Below are 23,368 nucleotides of genomic sequence, written 5' to 3' on the forward strand. Positions count from 1 at the left end.
TGTTATATTCATTGTTGTAATAAATTTATTTATTTATTTATTTTTGGCTGTGTTGGGTCTTTGTTGCTGCACGTGGGCTTTCTCTAGCTGCAGCGAGCGGTGGCTACTCTTTGCCTCTGTGCGCTGTCTTCTCATTGCGGTGGCTTCTCTTGCTGTGGAGCACGGGCTCTAGGTGCGCGGACTTCAGTAGTTGTGGCACACAGGCTCAGTAGTTGTGGCGCACGGGCTTAGTCGCTCTGTGGCACGTGGGATCTTCCCGGACCAGGGCTCGAACCCGTGTCCCCTGCATTGGCAGGCGTATTCTTAACCACTGTGCCACCAGGTAAGTCCTACGTTGTGTTCATTTAATTCTCACGATAACCCAATGAAGTAACACTTTTATTAACCTAATCATATAGATGAAGAAACAGGCTCAGAGAAATTAAGTAACTTGCCCAAAGTCATAACAGCTAATAAGTGGCAGAGCCAGGAGTCAAACCTAAACAGTGGGTTCCAAAGTCTGTGCTCTCTCTGTTTTTTTTTTGGCCGCACCATGTGTCATGCAGGATCTTAGTTCCCCGAACGGGGCAAACCCACGCTCTGCAATGGAAGCGCGGAGTTTTAACCACTGGACTGCTAGGGAATTCCCAAAGTCTGTGCTTTTTTTTTTTTTCCCCCAAAGTCTGTGCTCTTAACCACAATGTTATATTACCTCCCCATATAGTTATAAAAAGGGTATAAAAATGATTAAGACACAACCCCTCCACTTAAGAAGCTATTGGCTACTCAAAAAATTGTTGTGGCAGCTCACAGCCCCTGATCAAAGTCCAAATTCTTTAGCGTGTTATTCAAGAGTCTGAATGATCTGACCCCAACCTCTCTTACCTCATCTATTACATCGACCTGCATTCTCTACATTTCAGTTATATAACCTGCCTCCCCTAAATATGTCCTGAATTCTCCCATTTCCACTTTCATTTTGTTGCTAGAATGAGTCTACCTTTCTAATCAAAATTAATCTTTCTCTTCCCTATACACTCATATCACTCCATTTAAACTTCTATTGTAACACTTATCAGGCCTGCCTTCTACATGTTTTAGCTATGTCCACCTCTTCCACTCAGTCAGAGGATTCTTGAGGGCAGGGATGTTATGTATGGAAGGGAATGGCTACTTGTTCACTTCCTTTTTCCTCCTGAAGTAGACTACATTTCCTAGTTGGTTAAGACCATAACACTGAGTTCTGGCCAGTGGTATAGGGGCAGAAGTTATTATTTCCAGGCCTGTCCCATTAAAAACCTCAACACTGTCCTCCATACTTTATTCCTTCATCTGCCAGCAGATGCAGAAGACCCAGTAGAGGAAACTGAGGCCCCGTCCTAGGTTAAAAAGAGCTCCCCTTCAACCTCCACGCAACATGCATTGGCCTGGAACATGAGTAAGAAACAAGCTTTTGTGTCTCTATATATACCTTAAACACTGCCTTGTTCATAGTTACTGCTCAGTAAATATTTACTGAATTCAATTAAAAGTTAAAATTCTGGGCCTCCCTGGTGGCGCAGTGGTTGAGAGTCCGCCTGCCGATGCAGGGGATACGGGTTCGTGCCCCGGTCCGGGAGGATCCCATATGCCGCGGAGCGGCTGGGCCCGTGAGCCATGGCCGCTGGGCCTGCGCATCCGGAGCCTGTGCTCCGCAACGGGAGAGGCCACAACAGTGAGAGGCCCGCATACCGCAAAAAAAAAAAAAAAAAAAAAAAAAAGTTAAAATTCTTATTCCAAGGCAGGACTTTTCAAGGCCCTACTATTAGCCAGCAGTCTCCAAAACTGGGGAATAAGCAAGACTGAAGAATGGAAAGAAAATTACAACTTTTACTCTTTTTTAATATGAAAAAGAGAAATTAAGTTTTACTAATATTTAATAAGGGTTGATCGCAGCACCTGGGGATGTGCTCAAAAATGTTTTCCTAATGGGATACTATGGAAGACAGAAGATATCCAAAGATGTTCATGTCCTAATCCCTAGAACCTGTGAATATGTTACGTTAGTAGGCAAGTAGAATAATTAAACTGCAGATGGAATTAAGACTACTAATCAGCTCACTTTAAATTAGGAAGATTATCCTGGATTAGCAAAGTGGGTGCAATGTAATCACAAGAGGTATTCAAAGGTGGAAGAGGGAGGCAGAAGAGTCAGTATCAGAGGGATACAAGGTGAAAAAGACTCAACTGGTCTTGGCTGGCTTTGAAGATGCAAGGGGACTACAAGCCAAGGAATGCAAAACAGACTCTAGAAGCTGAAAAAAGTAAGAAAATAGATGCTCCCCTAGAGCCTCCATAGCCCTCCTTGAATTTACCCCAGTAAGACTCATCAGACTTCTGACCTACAGAACTGTAAGATAATACTTTTATGTTGTTTTAAGCCATTAGGTTTGTGGCAATTTGCTACAGCAGCCATAGAAAACTAATAATAGATACACAATCAAAAAAATTTATGGGTCACTATTCTATGTTATAATGCTCACAGATCTAGGATAGACTTTGGGATTTGACTCTTTCTAAACAAGCATAAGGAAAATAATAATGTTATTATGTTCCTTCGTGGCATTTACATCCAGTGGGTCAAATATTTATTGAATTCTCAGTTATGTATAAAGCTCAGAGTTAAACATTAAAGTTTAAATGTTATGCCTTCTCAAAAGTTTATTACCTAAACAGAAGAATGAGGGAGAGGTGTGATTATAGTCTAAAACACATCTATCTATCCTCATTCTGAAAAACAAAACACTGACATTACTGTCAGACTTGGACCTCTTCAATTCTGCATAACAGGACCTAGTAAGAGGTCCGTGGCCATTGTATCAAAGCTGTCAAGAAAATTACTACTTATTGCTCACCTACAATATACCTGGAAACTGTGCTAGGTGTTTTATAGGTACTACCTGAGATGAAATTACCCCCATTTTATCATCTAGGAAAATGAGGTTCAGAGTATTTAAGTGACTTGACAAAGATTAGAGAAGGTACTGGAATCTGGATCTATTAGGCTCCAAAGCCTATGCTTTGTTCTGTGACAATCAGTATGGAAGAAAAAGGCCAGTGGTTCAATAATAATTTCATTTTTGATTCATAAAAAACGGTCTATCTGTAAACTAATGAAAATCTTACTGGTTAGCTTTAAAAGCCTTTCTACTGCCAACTTTGAGCAATAAAAGCACCATCCATATTGTAAGAGTTCTTCTGACCTGTACTGGTCTTTCCAGAAAAATGTCTGACTCCAAAGTTTGGTAAAAAAACAGTTAAGAGGCCTGAAATAAACCTACAATAAAATATTAAAATGTGGAGCTTCCCTGGTGGCGCAGTGGTTGAGAATCCACTTGCCAGTGCAGGGGACACAGGTTCGAGCCCTGGTCCAGGAAGATCCCACGTGTCACGGAGTAACTAAACCCGTGTGCCACAACTACTGAGCCTGTGCTCTAGAGCCCGCGAGCCACAACTACTGAGCCCGTGTGCTACAACGAACGAAGCCCGCGCACCTAGAGCCTGTGCTCTGCAACAAGAGAAGCCACCACAATGAGAAGCCTGCGCACCATAACGAAGAGTAGCCCCTGCTCGCCACAACTAGAGAAAGCCTGCGTGCAGCAACGAAGACCCAACACAGCCATAAATTAATTAATTAATTAAAAAATAATTTAAAAATAAAATGAATTGCTTTGCATTTTACTCCCAAATAAAGCAAAGATACCAACGCTCTCTTAGACTAGAAAAAATTACCAATAATCAAAAAGGAGAAGAGAGGGAAATGGCTCAGAACTCAAGGCCCAAAAGAGCTATGAATGTTAGATCCATCAAAAAAGGAGTACGGGCTTCCCTGGTGGCGCAGTGGTTGAGAGTCCGCCTGCCGATGCAGGGGATGCGGGTTCGTGCCCCGGTCCGGGAGGGTCCCGCGTGCCGCGGAGCGGCTGGGCCCGTGAGCCATGGCCGTTGAGCCTGCGCGTCCGGAGCCTGTGCTCCGCAACGGGAGAGGCCACAACAGCGCGAAGCCCACATACCGCAAAAAAAAAAAAAAAAAAAAAAAAGGAGTACTATACTTGGGTGAGGCTTGCTGCAGTTCAAACGTGTTTTAGAGGTATTACATCATGGAAAACTGGTTGTGCGAGGTCATAGATACGAAAACTCATAAGGAAAACTCAGCTGAACAGACATTAACCACCAGAGCCTCACATCAGGTGACACTAAGCAGAGCTGGTTCAGTCTGGCTTTCTCTTTTCTCTCCATGGTTTTTATAGTCCAATTTTAAGATAGCTAAAGGCAGAATAAACATTCTGCAGCCATCACTAGATAATGTCAATAGCACTATATATAATAACAAAAGGACAAATCAAGTTCATGGTCAAATTTTACTTTTTCTTAGTGAAACAATACAAATATCTAAAAAGTTTAAATTAGATCTGCTTGCTTATAAATATTAAATCAGTTTAATAAATATAAAAACATCCTAGATTTCTGAGAGAAAAATATCCTCTATCTTGAATAACAACTGAAAGTAAAATGAGACTAAGAATGAATTCATTCTGTATTTTCTTTATTTCACAGAAAAATTTAAACCACACTGCTCAAAACTGCCATGCAAGCAGCAAAATACCACGTCTCCTGACAAAGGCAGAACTATTAATACATATATGTGCAGTGACTTTAAATGTTCCCAGAATGTTTTTTTTTTTAATCCAGGAAGTTCAGAAGAGAACTAAAATCCACAAACCCAAGTATATAGATTGTCTCCCCAAGCACTGAAAAAGCTTCTTCCCCCTTCCCAAATTTATCCGTTAGTCTACAATTACTCATAAACTCACAACAAAATAGTAAAATATAAACACAAACTTCAAATTATGTGAGCATACTTCTGAAACACCTCCCAATGATTTATTTCTTCCCCAATTCAATACAACAAGCATGTATCAAGTAAATACTAAGTGCAAGGTTTGTACTCTCCATAGATAAACAGAACACTTAAATTTTTTTTTATGGCCTGTCACGTATATACTAAGCACAGTGCCAGGCAATGAGGATCAAGTGGGGGCCACAGAAATAAACATGATGGTTCCTTCTTTAAGGAGTTCACAAACAATGATAATAGTAGATAACATTTACTGAGCACTCATAATGTGTCAGACACTGTTCTAAATACTTTATAGGAATTACCTCATTTAATCCTTATGAAGACATTATGTAATAGGTACTATTACTATCTCCGTTTTACAGATAAAACTGAAGACAGATTAAGTGGCTTCCCCCAGGTCACACAACTAGCAAACGGCAGTCATGACTGGATCCTTAACTCTTTTTTTTTGCTTAATACGTTATCTATTTATTGTTGTTTGGATCCTTAACTCTTAAGCTTTATGCTATACAGGCTTATTATATGATGCTGCAGATGATTATAATAATAGCAGCATCAATAATAAAAATAATAGCTCAGATTTAGTGCCTTGCATTGTGATAAGCTCTTTTTTTTTTTTTTTTTTTTTTGCGGTCCGCGGGCCTCTCACTGTTGTGGCCTCTCCCGTTGCGGAGCACAGGCTCCGGACGCGCAGGCCCAGCGGCCATGGCTCACGGGCCAAGCCGCTCCGCGGCATGTGGGATCTTCCCGGACCGGGGCACGAACCCGTGTCCCCTGCATCGGCAGGCAGACTCTCAACCACTGCGCCACCAGGGAAGCCCTAAGCTCTTTTTTAAAAAAATAAATTTATTTACTTTATTTTTATTTATTTATTTATTTATTTTGCGGTACACAGGCCACTCACTGCTGTGGCCTCTCCCATTGCAGAGCACAGGCTCCGGACGCGCAGGCTCAGCGGCCATGGCTCACGGGCCCAGCCGCTCCGCGGCATGTGGGATCTTCCCGGACCGGGGCACAAACCCGCGTCCCCTGCATTGGCAGGTGGACTCTCAACAACTGCGCCACCAGGGAAGCCCCTATTTACTTTATTTTCGACTGCGTTGGGTCTTCGTTGCTGTGCCCGGGCTTTCTCTAGTTGCGGTGAGCAGGGGGCTACTCTTCCCTGCGGTGAGGTGGCTTCTCTTGTGGAGCACGGGCTGTAGGCGCACGTGCTTCAGTAGTTGTGGTGCGCGGGCTGTAGAGGGCAGGCTCAGTAGCTGTGGCACACGGACTTAGTTGCCCTAGCAGCATGTGGGATCTTCCCCGACCAGGGCTTGAACCTGTGTTCTCTGCATTGGCAGGCTGATTCTTAACCACTGCGCCACCAGGGAAGTCCCATGATAAGTTCTTTATGTACTTTATTTCATTTAATCCTCCCAGTGAAACGAGCAGGACCCTCTGGGGCTCCTTGGCACAGAAGCCTTTCAAACAGTTGCTAATCTGGGAAGGAAGGGGATGCAGAGACAAGGGAGGAGCAGTCAAGAAACAAAGTGCAGGGGACTTCCCCGGCAGTCCAGTGGTAAAGAATCATGCAGGGGACGCAGGTTTGATCTCTGGTTGGGGAACTAAATTCCCACATGCCGCAGAGCAACTAAGCCTGCACACCTCAACTAGAGAGCCCATGTACTGCAATTAAGACCCAATGCAGCCAAAAATAAAAAATAAATAAAAATTTAAAAACAAGATATTCGTTAAAAAAAAAAAAAAAAAAAGAAAAGAAAAGAAACAAAGTGCAGTGTTGCTGCCCGAGAACCAGATGGTCCTGATGCGACAATGTCGTCTCAGTACAGCAGCCGCCGGCCCCAGACAACAACTGTGAGGAAGGTGAACAGTCTCTGCCCCAACCAGCGGCCTCAGCAGTTCCTGCGTGGAGCTCCCCATGAACAGCAGCAAGGCCAATGACAATGGCAATGGGAAAAATGGGGGGGCTAGAACATGTACCCTCCTCATCTTCTATCCACAATGGAGATATGGAAAAGATTCTTTTGGATGCACAACATGAATCTGGACGGAGTAGTTCAAGAGGCAGTTCTCACTGAGATAGTCTTTCCCCACAAGAAGTTGGGCAGATCATGTTTGATGTGGAAATGCACACCAGCAGGGACCATAGCTCTCAGACAGAAAAAGAAATTGCAGAAGGAGAGAAAGAAGTGGATTCTTTGGGCTTCCCTGGTGGCGCAGTAGTTGAGAGTCTGCCTGCCGATGCAGGGGACACGGGTTCGTGCCCCGGTCCGGGAAGATCCCACATGCCGTGGAGCGGCTGGGCCCGTGAGCCATGGCCACTGAGCCTGCGCATCCGGAGCCTGTGCTCCGCAACGGGAGAGGCCACAACAGTGAGAGGCCCACGTACCGCAAAAAAAAAAAAAAGAAGTGGATTCTTTGAAGAAAATCGTACACTGGGTATCCAACTGGTTCAGTAGACCTGAAAACGTTCCACCTAAGGAGTTCCACTTCAGGCACCCTAAACATTCCATTTCCTTAAGCATGAGGAAAAGTGGAGCCATGAAAAAAGGGGGGATTTTCTCTGAAGAATTTCTTAAGGTGTTCATTCCATCTCTCTTCCTCTCCCATGTTTTGGCTTTGGGGCTAGGCATCTACACTGGAAAACGACTAAGCACACCTTCTGCCAGTACCTACTGAGGGAAAAGAAGAGCCCCTGGGAAAGAGTGTGACTTGTGAAGTGGTGTACTATCACAGTAGTTTATTTGAACTTGAGACCACTGTAAGCAAGACCCAACCTACACCCTATTTTTACATATCCAAGTTCCAGTAACTCTCAAATCCAGTATTTTATTCAAACTCTGTTGAGGCATTTTACTAACCTCATTCCCTTTTTGGCCCATAAAACACTTTAGAATTTCCTAACAGAGTTTACTGTTGTTTAGAAATTTGCGAGGGCTTCTTTTCTGCAAATGCCACCAGCGGATTATTTTTAATTTTGTCAACAATGCTGTTGTCTCCTTTTAGTACCATCAGACTTAGACCTGCATCATTCATGGTATAAATTTTACTCTTGCAAGATAACTCCCATCATTCTCTTAAAATGAGACCAGGTTAGCAATTGATATAAAAGCTTTATTGTTTTGTTTTTCAAGACAAAGGTAAGCTTCTCTAAGCTTGAATTTACAGTTATTAAAAAAGAAAACAAAAACAAACAAACAAAATAGGACACTAGAAAAAAATACCCTGGGCAATAAAAAATTATTTTTAACCAAAAAAAAAAAAGAGAGAGAAAAACAAAGTGCAGCCTTGGGGCAGGGCCCTGGTTCCACCTCAAGGGATACACATAACAATATCTTTGAGCTCTTCTACAGAACTAAAGCCCCCAACAAATGGAAGACGTTAGCATTCTTCATTCCAGAGAAGATCACAGTTTGATTAACCTCAAGAAGCTCATCAGGAGACCACCTAGGCCAGATTAAAGGCATGCAGGCCCTGTACACACCCTGATTCTTATCAGCAACCACACCCTTGAACCACTGCTATAAAACTCCTCACCAAATCTCCCCAGGTTGGGACACACAGTTTTTCAGGGCACAAGCCCGCTGTGTCCCCCTTTCTCTGGCAAAGCAATAAAGCTATTCCTTTTCACTTCACCCAAAACTCTGTCTCCGAGATTCGATTTGGCACCAGTGCAGAGAGGCCAAGTTTTCGGCATCACCATCAACCTGGTACAGTAATACTATTATTATTCTCTACTTCACAGATGAGAAAACTGAGATTACAGAGGTTACATAACTTACCTAAGGTCCCCTAACTACTAAGAGGCACAACCATCCTGAACCTCTCCTCTGAATTCCAGACTTGTTTACCCAACTGTCAACTTGATATCTCCTGATCTCCCATCCCCAAACCTGTCCCCTATTCAGTCTTCCCCAGTGTAGTTACTGGCAATTCAATTCTCCCAGTCATTCAAGTCAAAAACCTAAATAAGAGTCATTCTAGATTCCTGCTTCCTTGTGCTAATATCCCACACCCAATCCATTAGGAAATTCTATTGCCTCTACTTTCAAAAATATCCAGAATCCAATTACTTCTTTCCACCGACACTGCTACCCATAGTCCAAGCTCTCTCTAGATGACTGCAATTGCCTCCTAACTTAATTTTCCTCAGTTATAATTTACAAAGCTTCAAATAGGTATATAATGAAAATAGAACCCAGGGCTGCCCATATCACCACTGAATCCTACTCCCCTGAGTAAGTAATAATTATTTTACTGTTTCTTCTACTTACCAACACAGCTCTAGCTAACTAACATACTTATACTGCTATTTCTGACCTTCTACTGACTTTTCAGTGTGGAAGCTGAGGGTTCCACCCTCTTAAATTACTTCCTTTCAAATATTGGGTAAAAGACAATTTTGGGTAAAATCAATACTTAGGAGAAAAAAAACTCAGCATTTACATTATTATGACTGATTATAATCACTACTAAACCAAGTAATATATTATAATTACATTTTATTTCTTGCACAATTTTTAATGTTTTGCCTAATTTTTCATTTGCTTAGTTACTATATGCCTACCATTAATTCTTCCCAAAGCCTCCAAGAGAACTGTAAAATTCTTCTGAATATCAATATCCACCATGTCAAACACATCTGGAAATCCATGAATTCTTTCCTTAAACCCCACTCCCCAATATTTCTCCTGGAGTTCTTGATCCTCCCACTCCAGTTTGGACTGCTTATTCTCTAGACTGTTATCCAGCAGTCACCCTGGGTCTTGCTATCATCCTTCTTTCCAGATCTTACACCTTCCTTTTTATTTTTACTTAGTTGTTTTGTTTACCCCCTTGTTTTTGTTGGGACACATCCCCCAGAAGCTTCAAAAGAAAAGCTTTTGCAAGGGCAAAGTTTTCAAAATGTTGCATGTCTGAAAATGTCTTTACTCTCATGCCTGACTGGTAGTTTGACTGGATACAGAATTCTAAGTAGGAAATAATTTTCTCTCAGAAAGCACTGTTCCATCGGTAGAGCTTCCAGAGCTGGTGTTGAGAAGTCTGATACCATTTTAACTTTCAGTCTTCTATATGGCATCTCGTTCCCCCCCACCCCCACCAGTGGAAGTGCTTAGAATCTTATTTTTATTGCCCATATTCTAAAATTTCATAATCATATGCTCTGGGGCGGGTCTTTTTTTTCATTCATTGTGCTGGGCACTTGGTAGGACCTTTCACTTTGGAAGTTCATGTTCTTCAGTTGTAGAAAATGTTCTTGTATTAGTCAAAAACAGACTTCCTAGATTGATCCTTTAATTTTCTTATCTTTTCTCTCTTATTTTCCATCTTTGGCTTTTCTCCATTAATGGATGATTTCCTCAACTTTATCTCCTTGGCCTTCTAGTCAAATGGTTTAAATAAAACCATAAGTAAATAATCATATAGAACCATATATAAATAAATAATTATATTTAAAAATTTCCAAGAATCTTTGTGGTTCTCTAATTATTCCTATTTTATAGTATACCATTCTTGTTTCATAGATGCAGCTCCTTCTCTAACCTCTCCTGGAAGGATATATATTTAGAAGATAGTAATTAGAAGGTTTTTTGGTAGTTACATTTTAAAGTTTTCTTCTTTTACTTGGGGCTCTTCAATTTCTCTAAATCCACCAATTTCCTGGCAGGTGGTGGGGGTGTGGGTGGGAGGCAGATGATTCCTACCTGCTTAAGAGCCACGTGATAGAAGAGGACTAGAAGTCTCAAGAGCCTCACCATTCAGTATGCAGACAATCCCTTCATCTCCCTCTTCTCAGTATAACATTCCTTCCCCATCTGCTGTCAGATGCTTTTAGCATGCTTTTAGATGCTTACCTAGTATGAAGGTAGGTAAGCGTTCTAACATTCTGGTTCAATTTTTTCCCCAAAATAAAAATTAATCTCTTGTCGGGGTGGGTGAGACTTAACTGATTAGTTGCAAAGAATGGGGATGGTGACTTTTAGGCCCAGTTATCCCTGAAAAGACTTTCAATAGTCCTCCTATTTTCAGCCCAAGCCTGACATCCACCTTCAGATCCAGAGGTGAACTGTAAGTTTTGTACGTTTCTGTGATGCAAACTGGCTTGCTTCTATGTAGTATCTGCTTCTATAGATACTATTTTATAGGCACTGGAAATATTGGGTTGGCTAAAAAGTTCATTCGGGTTTTCCATAAGATGTTACGGAAAAACCCGAACGAACTTTTTAGCTAACTCAATACAGTGGTGAACATTATAAAGTTCTACCCTCAGGGAGCTCACCCTACCCTGGAGGCTATAAACAATAAGTAAACAAATGAATAAATATTTTCAAAAATGATAAGAACTATAAAGACAAAGCAGAATGAGGGGATAAGTAGTGATACTGGATGGCTATTTTAGACAGGCTAGTCAACAGAAGTCTCTATGAGGAGGGGATAGCTCAGAAGAAGCGTGCCAAATGATTCTGGGATAAAGACATTACTACAGGAAACGGGAAAAGAAAGTACAAAGACTCCGAAGTAGGAAAGAGGTTGGTGTATTTGAGAAACAAAAAGGTCTAGGATGGTGTAAGCTACAGGAAGAGTGATCAGAAATAAGGTCAGAGAGGCAGGCAGGACAAATTAAGGCCTTGTACATCAAAGCCCAGAGTTTAGATTTCATTTGAAGGGTAACAAAAAGTCACAGAAGGAAATTCAGCAGTGGGGGATGGTATGATCTGATTTACCTTTTTAAAGTTCAATCTGGCTACCATGGGGCAAGAGGGGAACTGAACTAGGATGCTGGCTTGTGGAGGTAGTAAGTAGTAGGCAGACAGGGCATATTTTAAAGATAATGCTAAACTACTTGAAAGTTTGAGGTAGGGTGTAAAGGAAAGATATTAAGGATGGCACCTAGGTTTTTGGCATAAGTAACAGATGAATGGCAATTCCATTTGCTGAGATGGGAGAGGTCTAGAAAGTAAAAAATGGGGGCGGGGTAGGAAAAACGATCAACAGGGGTCCATAATACATACTCAATAAATGGTAGCCATTGTTTATATTAAAAATCATCTTCCATTATGTCGATTATATCTCAATAAATTTTTAAAAAATCACCTTCTTTCTGGGGTTGTACTACTTCACTCTCCACAGATGATGACATAAACAGTACTGAAGCTTATTCCACATTTTATTTTACAGAAACTTGCTGGTTATATGAAATTAGAACTTAGACTCAATTCCCAAGTCATTAGACTTTCTACCTTAGTACAGAGAAGAGTAAACAATATTAAGACCCCCCCTTACCAATATGCTAGTATTATAAAATTTGCTTTGAGGGCTATATCGACAATCTTTCACCTAGTTACTCACTAGGATTACAATGATAAAATCAAAAAGATGCACTTTAATCCATCATTTTTATTTATTTATTTAAAATACTTTTTAAAATTTTATTTATTTGGCTGAGCTGGGTCTTAGTTAAGGCATATGGGATCTTTGTTGCAACACACGGGATCTTTTAGTTGCAACATGTGGAATCTTTTAGTTGCGGCATGTGGGATCTAGTTCTCTGACCAGGGATTGAACCCGGGCCCCCTGAATTGGAAGCACAGAGTCTTAACCACTGGACCACCAGGGAAGTCCCAGTCCATCATTTTTAAATGCTTCCCATTTATTCTGAACAGCACACACACAGACACACACACACATACTCTGAGATGATATATTTTTCAAACCTGATCATTTAAAAATTATTCAAGGGCTTCCCTGGTGGCACAGTGGTTGAGAGTCCGCCTGACAATGCAGGGGACGCGGGTTCGTGCCCCGGTCCGGGAGGGTCCCACATGCCGCGGAGCCGCTGGGCCCGTGAGCCATGGCCGCTGGGCCTGTGCGTCCGGAGCCTATGCTCCGCAACGGGAGAGGCCACAGCAGTGAGAGGCCCGCGTACCGCAAAGAAAGAAAAAAAAAATTTTTTTTTTCAAGGACTTCTCTGGTGGTCCAGTGGTTAAGACTCTGTGCTTCCAATGCAGGGGGCCCGGGTTCAATCCCTGGTCAGAGAACAAGATCCCACATGCATGCTGCAACTGAGACTGCATGTCGCAACTAAGAGTCCACATGCAGCAACAAAGATCCCACGTGCCATAACTAAGACCCAGTGCAGCCAAATAAATAAATAAATATTTTAAGAATAAAATAAAAAATAAAAATTATTCAACATTAACTCAATGTGATTTCTAACCTGGTCCATTCCTCTCTTTTAACAAAAGGGGAAACGAAAGCCCAGAGGTCAAATAACTTGTCCATGAGAACACAATTAGGAAATCATGGAGTGGTGTTAAGTGCATAAGAGGAATAGTTGAAGATAAGGCTGGAAAAACAGATCAGACATTAGCTGTCAGCCTAAAGAATTTTTGACTCAATTCTGAAATAAATGGGAGCCACAAAAGGTTTTTAAGAAATAAGCTATACAATTAGAGCTATGTATCAGAAAGAGTGAAAAGGTGGGCAAAAAGATAGGAAAAATAACTCACTCCAGGCAAAAGTGAAGAGGACTGAATTGACAGATGCATAAAGGAAGGAACAGATGCAAAAGTCTTTGAAGATTTAGAATCAAGAGCTCAGCTTCTGATTAGAAGCAAGGAATAAAAGGAATAACCAAAGATGACTTTGGGATTTTCATAATGGGTTACTGTAAAGAGTGCTCTCTTAATAGCTGAGATTGGGAAAATACCCTGCCGTATCCTCATAGCATTAGCGGATATTAATCTGTTTCCTAGATGTTCAGTTTGCTTCCTCAGGAGACTGTCTGGGAGACAGCCCTCTACTTCTCTTCTATGCACCATGATATGACCCAGCACAGGGCTGGACTGAGTAGCTCCAAACAAATATTTGGTTATTTGAAAGCATATTCTTCATTTTAACAAAATGGCAATCATATTGTTGCAAATGGATTCTGAAGGGGAGCTAAAACAATTCTGAAAAAATTTGGTAGATAGGAAAATAAATTCAGAATGTGGCCTAAAGAAAAGTAAGCATGAGAATGTGAACAAGGAGTCTAAAAGAAATATTAAATTTCTCATGGCATGAAGAATAACAAAGAGGTATGAGAACAAATCTTGGTACAGGTCCTCAAAAAGGCCATTGGGGAGTGGAAGTGAGCAAGGCATGGTATTGGGTTACAGATCTTGAGCATAAGACTTCCTGGCATAAACAACCTTATTCACAAGAGGCCCAAACTATCAGTCCCTGCACTCAACAAAGCACTTCATTGTTCTTTTTTTTTAACTGATAAATTAGAGCAACTGATGATAAAACAACCAATCTTAACTGTATCCATGTATTAAAAAAAATACATACACACAAACAAAATATACACACCTACTTGCCTCTATTGACTCGTCAGGCCCACTCCTTTCCTTCCAGCTAGAAATCTTAGAAGGGAGAAAGATAAAAGGAAAAGAGGAAGTAGGGAGGTTGGGGTCAAGAAAAAGAGAGAAATAAAACTGCAAAAATTCAGCTCACTCACTCCTGCTGGGCACAAAATAGCTGTGCCAGCAGAGGACCAAGCCATGCCCAGAGGATTAGATGCCCACCATCTGGCAGGTCATACAGATACCCTTTTTTCCCAAGTAGGCCTTCAAAATCACTAACGCAGCAATTTTCAACGTTTTCTTTGTTTTTAAGTGGAAACCTTTTCTTCAAAATTCATATATGGAAGTTCAATATAAAACAGATACAAAGTGAAGCTACTCTGGCTGGATGAAGCAAAAATGGAAACCGAAAGCCTCATCTGCTCAGCAGCCTCCCTCCTGGGGTCAAGCCCCTGAGGAGGCATATCTGTGAAAATCCTAGGGTTCCAAGGGATGGATTCGTCCCAATTTAAATCTCATAATCTCAGTATGAGGGAAAACTTTGGTTCATACTTCTGCCTCAACTTTTGCACCTATAAAAACTAACTAACCTATACTAACAGCTTGAAAATAGACTAAGAGCCATACTAACAAATAGTAACAAAAAATTTGAATTATAAAAAATATAAAGTATTAACAATAAATTTCTAAGACAACTTGAAAAGCATTTAGGAAATAAAAATTCTAAGAATTTTGAGACTGGAACATAGTTATTCGTAGTTTGATATTTAAGGCATCCTAGGGAAGTATAAAAAATGCTTCTACTGCTATAGTACTCCTCTGGTAACAAAAGCCAAGAGGACTCTGCTTGCTCTAGGCCCCTGGGAGGATAATTTCCTTTTGTTGTATTCAAAATATACAATGAAAGTAAAGACACAAAAACATGAAAGATATAAACAACTAGAACTTCTTTAAAAAGGTAATCCATGTCCATGATTTTAACTGCACTATATTTGAGACAGATGGCTTATGCAGAACAAAAAAAGTCACCATCAGAGTGCAAACCCACCATGGTTAACAATAATCATAATAATTTTCATGCTTACTGTGGACTGTAACAGATCCATAGGCTTTATGTACATTATCTCATTTGTTGGTTTATTGTGAAGATCAAGATAGAATTAACACTACCTTTTACTTATTAGAAAACTTAGCTGACAGCAAAGAATATGATTTTTTGTATAAAAGGGAAAGGTGTGTCTTAGAGATAGGCTAAGAAAGTAGATCAAGGTGACATCAGAATAGGAATGGTATTCATCACACCACCACGTTTCTAGGCTGAAACACATATAGATTTAGTGAAACAAGAGCAAAGATGTACATGGACTGTAGGCCAGGATGTCCAATATAGTAGCCACTAAGCTTCATGGGGTAATTTAAATTTAGTTCGTTGTTTGTACTAGCCACATTTCAATGCTCATTAGCCACATGTGGCTATTGGACAGCACAGATAAAGAACATTTCCATCATTTCAGAAAGTTCTATTCTATTCAACAGCATTACTCTAGCAGAAAACCCTTGAATGTATTAAAAACAGCTGCAGGGACCTCCCTAGTGGTCCACAGGTAAGACTCTGCGCTCCCAATGCAGGGGGCCCAAGTTCGATCCCTGATCAGGGAACTAGATCCTTCATGCATGCTGCCAAAAAAAAAAAAAAAAAACAGACCACGCATGCTGCAATGAAGATCCTGAGTGCTGCAACTAAGATCCAGGGCAGCCAAAATAAATAAATGAATAAATTTTTTAGAAAATGACAAAAAACAGCAGCAGAACCTCAACAAATACTTGGTGAGTGAATGAATGATAAAAGACAGATGGGATGCAATGAGACATTTAAAAAACTAGCGAGAGAAAAGAAACTAATAATAATAGCTAACATTTACTGGGCACTTAACACAAGCCAGGTGCTTTATATGGACTAAATTAATCCTCAATAACAACTCTATGAGGGATTTACTGTAATTTACCTCATTATAGATGGGAAAACTAAGGATCTCAGAGGTTAAGTAACTTTCCCAAGACCCACAATTTGAATCCAGGCAGCTTGATCTAGAATCTAGAGCCTCTGTTTTTAATCATTATACTATACTATTCTACTTCTTATATAACAATTATATATTTTCCTTTTTAAAAAAATTTTTTGACATGGACCATTTTTAAAGTCTTTATTGAATTTGTTAAATATTGCTTCTGTTTCATATTTTGGTTTTTTGGCCACGAGGCATGTGGGATCTTACCTCCCCGACCAGGGATCGAACCTGCACCCCCTGCATTGGAAGGCAAAGTCTTAACCACTGGATCACAAGGGAAGTCCCTATAACAACTATATTTTTAAATTTTGCCGTCATGGAATAAAATTTGTTTAAAGTCAATCTTCCCATGCAATCACCAGTCAAGTTCATAGTGAAGAGAATAAAAAAAAAGAAGTGGTGAATAAAAAAGATTGGCAGGAAATACACCAAATGTTAACACTAGTTTGATCCCTAGATGCTACGATTAAGGAAAATTTTTATTTTCCTGTTTTTGCTAATTCTATTTTCTAAATGTTCCATAATGATGATGTATCCCTTCTGCAATAATAATAAAACAATAAAAAAACTACTTTTTAAACAAGATGAAAATATAATCAGCTTAAGAATTCCTAAGCAGGGACTTCCCTGGTGGCGCAGTGGTTAAGAATCTGCCTGCCAATGCAGGGAACACGGGTTTGAACCCTGGTCCAGGAAGATCCCACATGCCACAGAGCAACTAAGCCCATGCACCACAACTACTGAGCCTACGCTCTAGAACCCGCAAGCCACAACTACTGAGCCCACGTGCCACAACTACTGAAGCCCACATGCCTAGAGCCCGTGCTCCACAACAAGAGAAGCCACCACAATGAGAAGCCTGTGCACCGCAACGAAGAGTAGCCCCTGCTCACCACAACTAGAGAAAGCCTGTATGCAGAAATGAAGACCCAATGCAGCCAAAAATAAGTAAATAAATTTATTTTTTTAAAAAATCCTAAGCAGAACATCAAATCAGGACTCAACCATCTCACTCTCAAACACTGTAGATGCCCCCTAACTGATCTCTTGGCCACCAGTCTCCCCAACGCTAAACCATTCCACATTTGCCACCAGTTACCCTCTGTCATCTAGTCCCTGCTCAGAATCCAATATACAAAGCATAAAATAAAATATTCTTGGCTTTATGCAAAACATTTCTGAATAGTCTGGCCCAATGCTCCCTTTCCATGTTTATCTACCAGTACTATCCCATCAAATCCTCTAAGAGAGGCATGATAGAAAGAGTTCTTCTAGAAGCATGGTAGAAAGAGCCCAGACCTCAGAGTCACAGACCTCAGCCAACACATAATCTCTTGGCCTCAGTTTCTTCAATGGAGAATAGTTGTGAAGATTAAATCTTTTAATAGGTAAAGCATGCAGCATACGACAAAGACTTCAAGAAATGGTGGTTTTCTCATTGTTATTATTAGTCAAAAAAAAAATTTTTTTTTCAATCTGAAAGCAGTCACTGTTAATTAACTGACCAGATCACAAAAATAATCATAATAGGTATCTTAGTTCATCCTTCTAACAAGCTGTTGATCTGGTCTTCCCTGTTGCCAGCAACTCCACCTTCTACAAAACGGGTGGTCTTTTTCTTCATTCCACCTCATGAAGAAGATAATTTGAAGGGTCACAGGAAGTTGTTTGCTTCTTTGAAGCATTTTCCAACGGTATAGGTCTCATAAATCAGATCCTCCATGTAGATAATGCCATATTTACCAAGAGATCAGGCAATCAGTGTATTATCTGTCAGGGCAATTTGCTTCTTGTTGATTTTTCCATAACCACACCTGAATTCATTTATTGAGTTCAGGTTCGGTTACCCCCAATAAATATATGGTTCCACAGTCCTCAGCATGTTAAATGGAGCCTTGTTGATCTTAACAAAGGTGCCATTGAAGACTTGGCAAAGGTAAGGAGCTGTAACGTCTTTCAGACCTTTGGGCTCACACCACTGATACCTCTGATCCTGATGACAGATGCCAATCTGGGTTCCACAGGTGCACAGAAGTTGCCAGCTTTTCTTACCATCCTAGCCATTAGAATCTCAGTTCTGTACATCTGCCTATACTCTTTGTGATAGCACTTAGCTTCTTCATAGACAAGCTTCATCCTTGCCTTTTGAAGCATCTTTTGGGCAAACTTCTTTCCCAGGCACTTGGTCTTCAGCTCTGCAAAATTCCTTTACTTTTTCTTAAGGGTTTCTGGCACAGCAGGAACATTATTTTTCTCCTCATCCACACCCTCCATAGCCAAATGGGTTTTTAATTCACTGACTCCTCAAAAAGCTTTGCGCTTTTACCTCTGTGCTTTATTTATTATTATTATTTTGCTCCTTTCTGAGTTCCTTCCCTATCTTCTAAAATCCTATTAAAATTCAAGTTCCAGGGACTTCCCTTGTGGTCCAGTGGTAAAGAATCTGACTTGGGACTTCCCTGGTCATGCAGTGGTTAAGAATCTGCCTGCCAATGCAGGGGACATAGGTTCGAGCCCTGGTGTGGGAAGATCCCACATGCCGCGGAGCAACTAAGCCCATGCACCACAACTACTGAGCCTGTGCTCTAGAGCCCGTGAGCCACAACTGTTGAGCCCGCGTGCCACAACTACTGAAGGCCGTGTGCCTAGAGCCCGTGCTCTGCAACAAGATAAGCCACCGCAATGAGAAGCTGGCACACCGCAACGAAGAGTAGCCCCCACTCGCCGCAACTACAGAAAGCCCGCACGCAGCAACGAAGACCCAATGCAGCCAAAAAAATAAAATAAGTGTTCTCCTTAAACTGAAACTAAATCCTAGTCTTTAAAACAAACAACAAAAAAGAATCCGCCTTACAATGCAGGGGACGTGGGTTCGATCCCTGGTCAGGGAACTAAGATACCACATGCCACAGGGCAACTAGGCCCGTGCGCCACAACTACTGTGCTTTCGTGCCTCAACTAGAGAGCCTGCGTGCCGCAAACTACAGAACCCACGTGCTCTGGAACCCGCGCACCACAACTACAGAGCCCACGTGTCCTGGAGCCTGTGCACCACAACTAGAGAGAAGCCCATGAGCTGCAAGGAAGATCCCACGTGCTGCAACTAAGACCCGATGCAGCCAAAAATAAAATAAAATAATAAATCTTCAAAAATAATTCAAGTTCCAGGTTGAGTCAACCTCCTCCAAGAAAGCTTTGCTGACTCTGCCAAGCTAATATGATCTCTGACTCCTTTGAACTTCTATATCACTTAAGAGTTTACCCAAGCAGTAGCGTCCTGGCTGATTTTATTAGTTCTCTTTTCATGTATGTAAGTCCTAGATCTCCAATTAGAGTGCAAATTTCTTGCTAGCAGACATTCCATTTTATGTATACCTTTTTGATGTCTGACATCACCAGGCATATACTAGATGCTCAAAAAATTGTTAATCTGATTTGTGGGTAGGGAAAAAAGTCATAATAAAATTACTGGGACTTCCCCGGTGGCACAGTGGTTAAGAATCTGCCTGCCAATGCAGGCGACACGGGTTCGATCCCTGCTCCGGGAAGATCCCACATGCCACGGAGCAATTAAGCCCGTGCGCCACAACTACTGAGCCTGCACTCTAGAGCACGTGAACCACAACTACTGAGCCCGCGCACCACAACTACTGAAGCTCATGTGCCTAGAGCCCATGCTCCGCAACAAGAGAAGCCACCGCAATGAGAAGCCTGTGCACTGAAACAAAGAGTAGCCCCAGCTCACCACAACTATAGAAAGCCCGTGCACAGCAATGAGGACCCAACACAGCCAAAAATAAATAAAATAAATAATTTTATTTTTTAAATAAATAAATAAAATTACTGGCTGAACGTTTTTGTAGTGGACTAGGAAGCCAATAATTCTATACAAAGGTATAAAGTTTCAAGTAAGCAGTATAATCTAATTCCATAATTTTCTATCACTGACCACACATGTAAGTCATACTTAAGTTATGTGATTTCTCTTTAGTCCAATATAAATATTAGCCTTAAACAACCCTAAGTAAATTGCACTTTTAACTTTTCCAACTCTCTTACACATATGCCCTACTTTAATATATATTGACTTAAATTTTCTTATTTGATTTCATTTAGAAATATAGTCACCTCACTAAAAAGTCAAGATACGGGGCTTCCCTGGTGGCGCAGTGGTTGAGAGCCCGCCTGCCGATGCAGGGGACATGGGTTCGTGCCCCGGTCTGGGAGGATCCCGGCTGGGCCCGTGGGCCATGGCCGCTGAGCCTGCGCATCCGGAGCCTGTGCTCCGCGGCGGGAGAGGCCACGACAGTGAGAGGCCCGCGTACCGCCAAAAAAAAGTCAAGATAGGGACTTCCCTGGTGGCGCAATGGTTAAGAATCCTCCTGCCAATGCAGGGGACACAGGTTAGAGCCGGGGTCTGGGAAGATCCCCCATGCCACGGAGCAACAAAGCCCTTGTGCCACAACTACTGAGCCTGCGCTCTAGAGCCTGCATGCCTAGAGCCCGTGCTCTGCAACAAGAGAAGCCACCGCCATGAGAAGCCCGCGCACCTCAACGAAGAGTAGCCCCCACTCGCCGCTACTAGAGAAAGCCCGTGCACGGCAAAGAAGACCCAATGCAGCCAAAAATAAATAAATAAATTTATTATTTTTTTTTAAATGTCATGAAGAACCTAGGGGTAAGACAGGAATAAAGACACAGACCTACTAGAGAATGGACTTGAGGATATGTGGGGGGGGGAAGGGTAAGCTGTGACAAAGCAAGAGAGAGGCATGGACATATATACACTACCAAACGTAAAATAGCTAGTGGGAAGCAGCTGCACAGCACAGGGAGATCAGCTCGGTGCTTTGTGACCACTTAGAGGGGTGGGATAGGGAGGGTGGGAGGGAGGGAGATGCAAGAGGGAAGAGATATGGGAATATATGTATAACTGATTCACTTTGTTATAAAGCAGAAACTAACACACCATTGTAAAGCAATTATACTCCAATAAAGATGTTGAAAAAAAAAAAGTCAAGATAGAGTGAGAAAGATTCATATACAGTAACCCCTTGGTATCCGCAGGGCATTGGTTCTAGGACCACCCCACCCCCTACCCTGCGAGGATACCAAAATCCACAGATGCCCAAGTTCCTTATATAAAAAGGCATAGTATTCACATATAACTACACACATGCATATACTCCCATATACTTTAAATCATCTCTAGATTACTTACAAAACCTAACACAATGTAAATGTTATATAAATAGTTGTAAATACAATGTAAATGCAATGTAAACAGTTGCTAGGCACAGCAAATTCAAGTATTGCTTTCTAGAACTTTCTGGAATTTTTTTCCCAAATATTTTCAGGCTGTGATTGGTTGAATCTGTGGATGCAGAACCTGCCGATATGGAGAGCTGATTGTACTGATTACTATAAAGTAATGATTATATAACCTTATTATACATACGAATAATTCTCCTTTAAAAAGGTAAACTATATCTCCTCAAGTGAGTGCTAACAGTTAAGAGTAGATAGCCTGGAGGCATAATTTTATTTTTATTTTCACTGATTTAATTATGATTCTTCCTAAACCAATTTAAGAAAATTAAATAACCACTAAAATCATCTCTCTTGGGAAAATTACCAATTCAGCAATAGGTAGCAACTGTTCTAATGAGCTGCTACTAAGAGTAAAGCAATTTGAGAGACATAAGGAAGTTGCCTTAATTTTTAAAAATATTTTATTTACTTATTTGTTTATCTGGCTGCACTGGGTCTTAGTTGCGGCACGCGGGATCTTTTAGTTGCGGCGTGAGGTATCTTTTAGTCGTGGCATGCGGGATTTTTAGTTGTGGCATGCGAATTGTTAGTTGTGGCATGTGGGATCTAGTTCCCTGACCAGGGATCAAACCCGGGTCCCCTGCATTAGGAGTGCGGAGTCTTAGCCACTGGACCACCAGGGAAGTCCCAAGTTGCCCTGTTAAATGCAGTTAATTACCAGAAAATTAAGTCTCAGTAGGTAGAAAAAGACCTAGAGCACAGCTAAATCCCAGCAAGACAGATTTAGCATGAAATCTTGAATCCCTCTTTTCAGCTTTTAATACTATTCTAGTCTCCAATAATGTTTCAGCTTTCTCACTGATCCCCAGAAGGAAGGAAAAGCGATTACCTAAGGATATTGGGATGGGAGAGTCTATTCATGAGCTGCACTTCTTTCAGCATGTTTGCACGGTTACTGCTCAACGTGTTCATCTTAAGAGCCATCACCTGGCCAGAAGCTCGGTGGCGCACCTAGAAAATAAAATGGGACAAAAAAAGAGGCTCAAGGGCGACAGCTATATATGAGGTCAAAGCCTCCAAGTGTAGAACATACCAAGATGTTTTACTGCCAATTTAGATAAAATAGACATGGTAAGGGATGTTTTTCTATAAACTCTGATTACATTACGGTCTCACTTCCATTAACAAAGATTTATTCCATCGAAGACCAAAATTGTTTCACATTAAGCTGGCTAGAAACACACTGTTAATAATACCTCAAGAAATGATGTCTTTAAAAAAAAAAAAAAAAAACCTTAGGAAAAAATGGGGAAATTTTATTAGGCTGGTTTCTTAAGGCCAACATTGCTGAGTCTTAGCAAACTGAAAGGAAAAAGTCTCTTTTGTGGAATTTTAATTGTGCACAGAAAAGATTCATGCATAAGCCTTATATAACACATAATGAACTATAAAACTGTCTTTATAGGACACTAAACCCACATCCTCAAAATCTCCCCCAAGCACCATAAAATGTATATCTATAAGAAAAAAACATATTGCATGTTAAATATAGAAAGAAGGCAGTGAATCCTTTGGAGCTAATACTGTAGTAACCCAACACAAAGTACCTTATAATTATTTACACACACTCAAGTCAGATATAAAAACATGAGCCACACCACTCACACTATTACCCATATGCACAGAGCAAAGTCGACTTCTAAAACATTCATTCTCTGTAGATTCAATCTATTTTACATGTAAAAATATTATTTTATAATTTCAATGCACACTCAACAGGTTTAAAAAGAAACACAATACTT

At 41.0% G+C, this 23,368-nt stretch overlaps 1 protein-coding gene and 2 pseudogenes across 3 annotated transcripts in view; 1 reads left to right on the top strand and 2 right to left on the bottom strand.

The window, feature by feature from the left end:
• The window catches only part of TESK2 (testis associated actin remodelling kinase 2), a gene marked incomplete at both ends in the record, with an annotated part of 103,879 nt that overhangs the window by 46,363 nt on the left and 34,148 nt on the right, over positions 1 to 23,368 (bottom strand). The window contains one exon of the mRNA XM_079698581.1: positions 22,456 to 22,577. Within this exon, the coding sequence (XP_079554707.1) occupies positions 22,456 to 22,577 (122 nt within the window). The remainder of the gene's footprint in view (positions 1 to 22,455; positions 22,578 to 23,368) is intronic.
• LOC307049242 (BCL2/adenovirus E1B 19 kDa protein-interacting protein 3-like) lies at positions 6,730 to 7,555 on the top strand (annotated as a pseudogene). The gene is made up of 2 exons: positions 6,730 to 7,065; positions 7,286 to 7,555. The product of its transcript is annotated as a BCL2/adenovirus E1B 19 kDa protein-interacting protein 3-like (transcript).
• LOC307048824 (large ribosomal subunit protein uL30-like) lies at positions 17,831 to 18,569 on the bottom strand (annotated as a pseudogene). Its single transcript has one exon. The product of its transcript is annotated as a large ribosomal subunit protein uL30-like (transcript).

This window comes from Hyperoodon ampullatus (assembly GCF_949752795.1).
Source record: "Hyperoodon ampullatus genome assembly, chromosome: 2".
NCBI lineage: Eukaryota > Metazoa > Chordata > Mammalia > Artiodactyla > Ziphiidae > Hyperoodon > Hyperoodon ampullatus.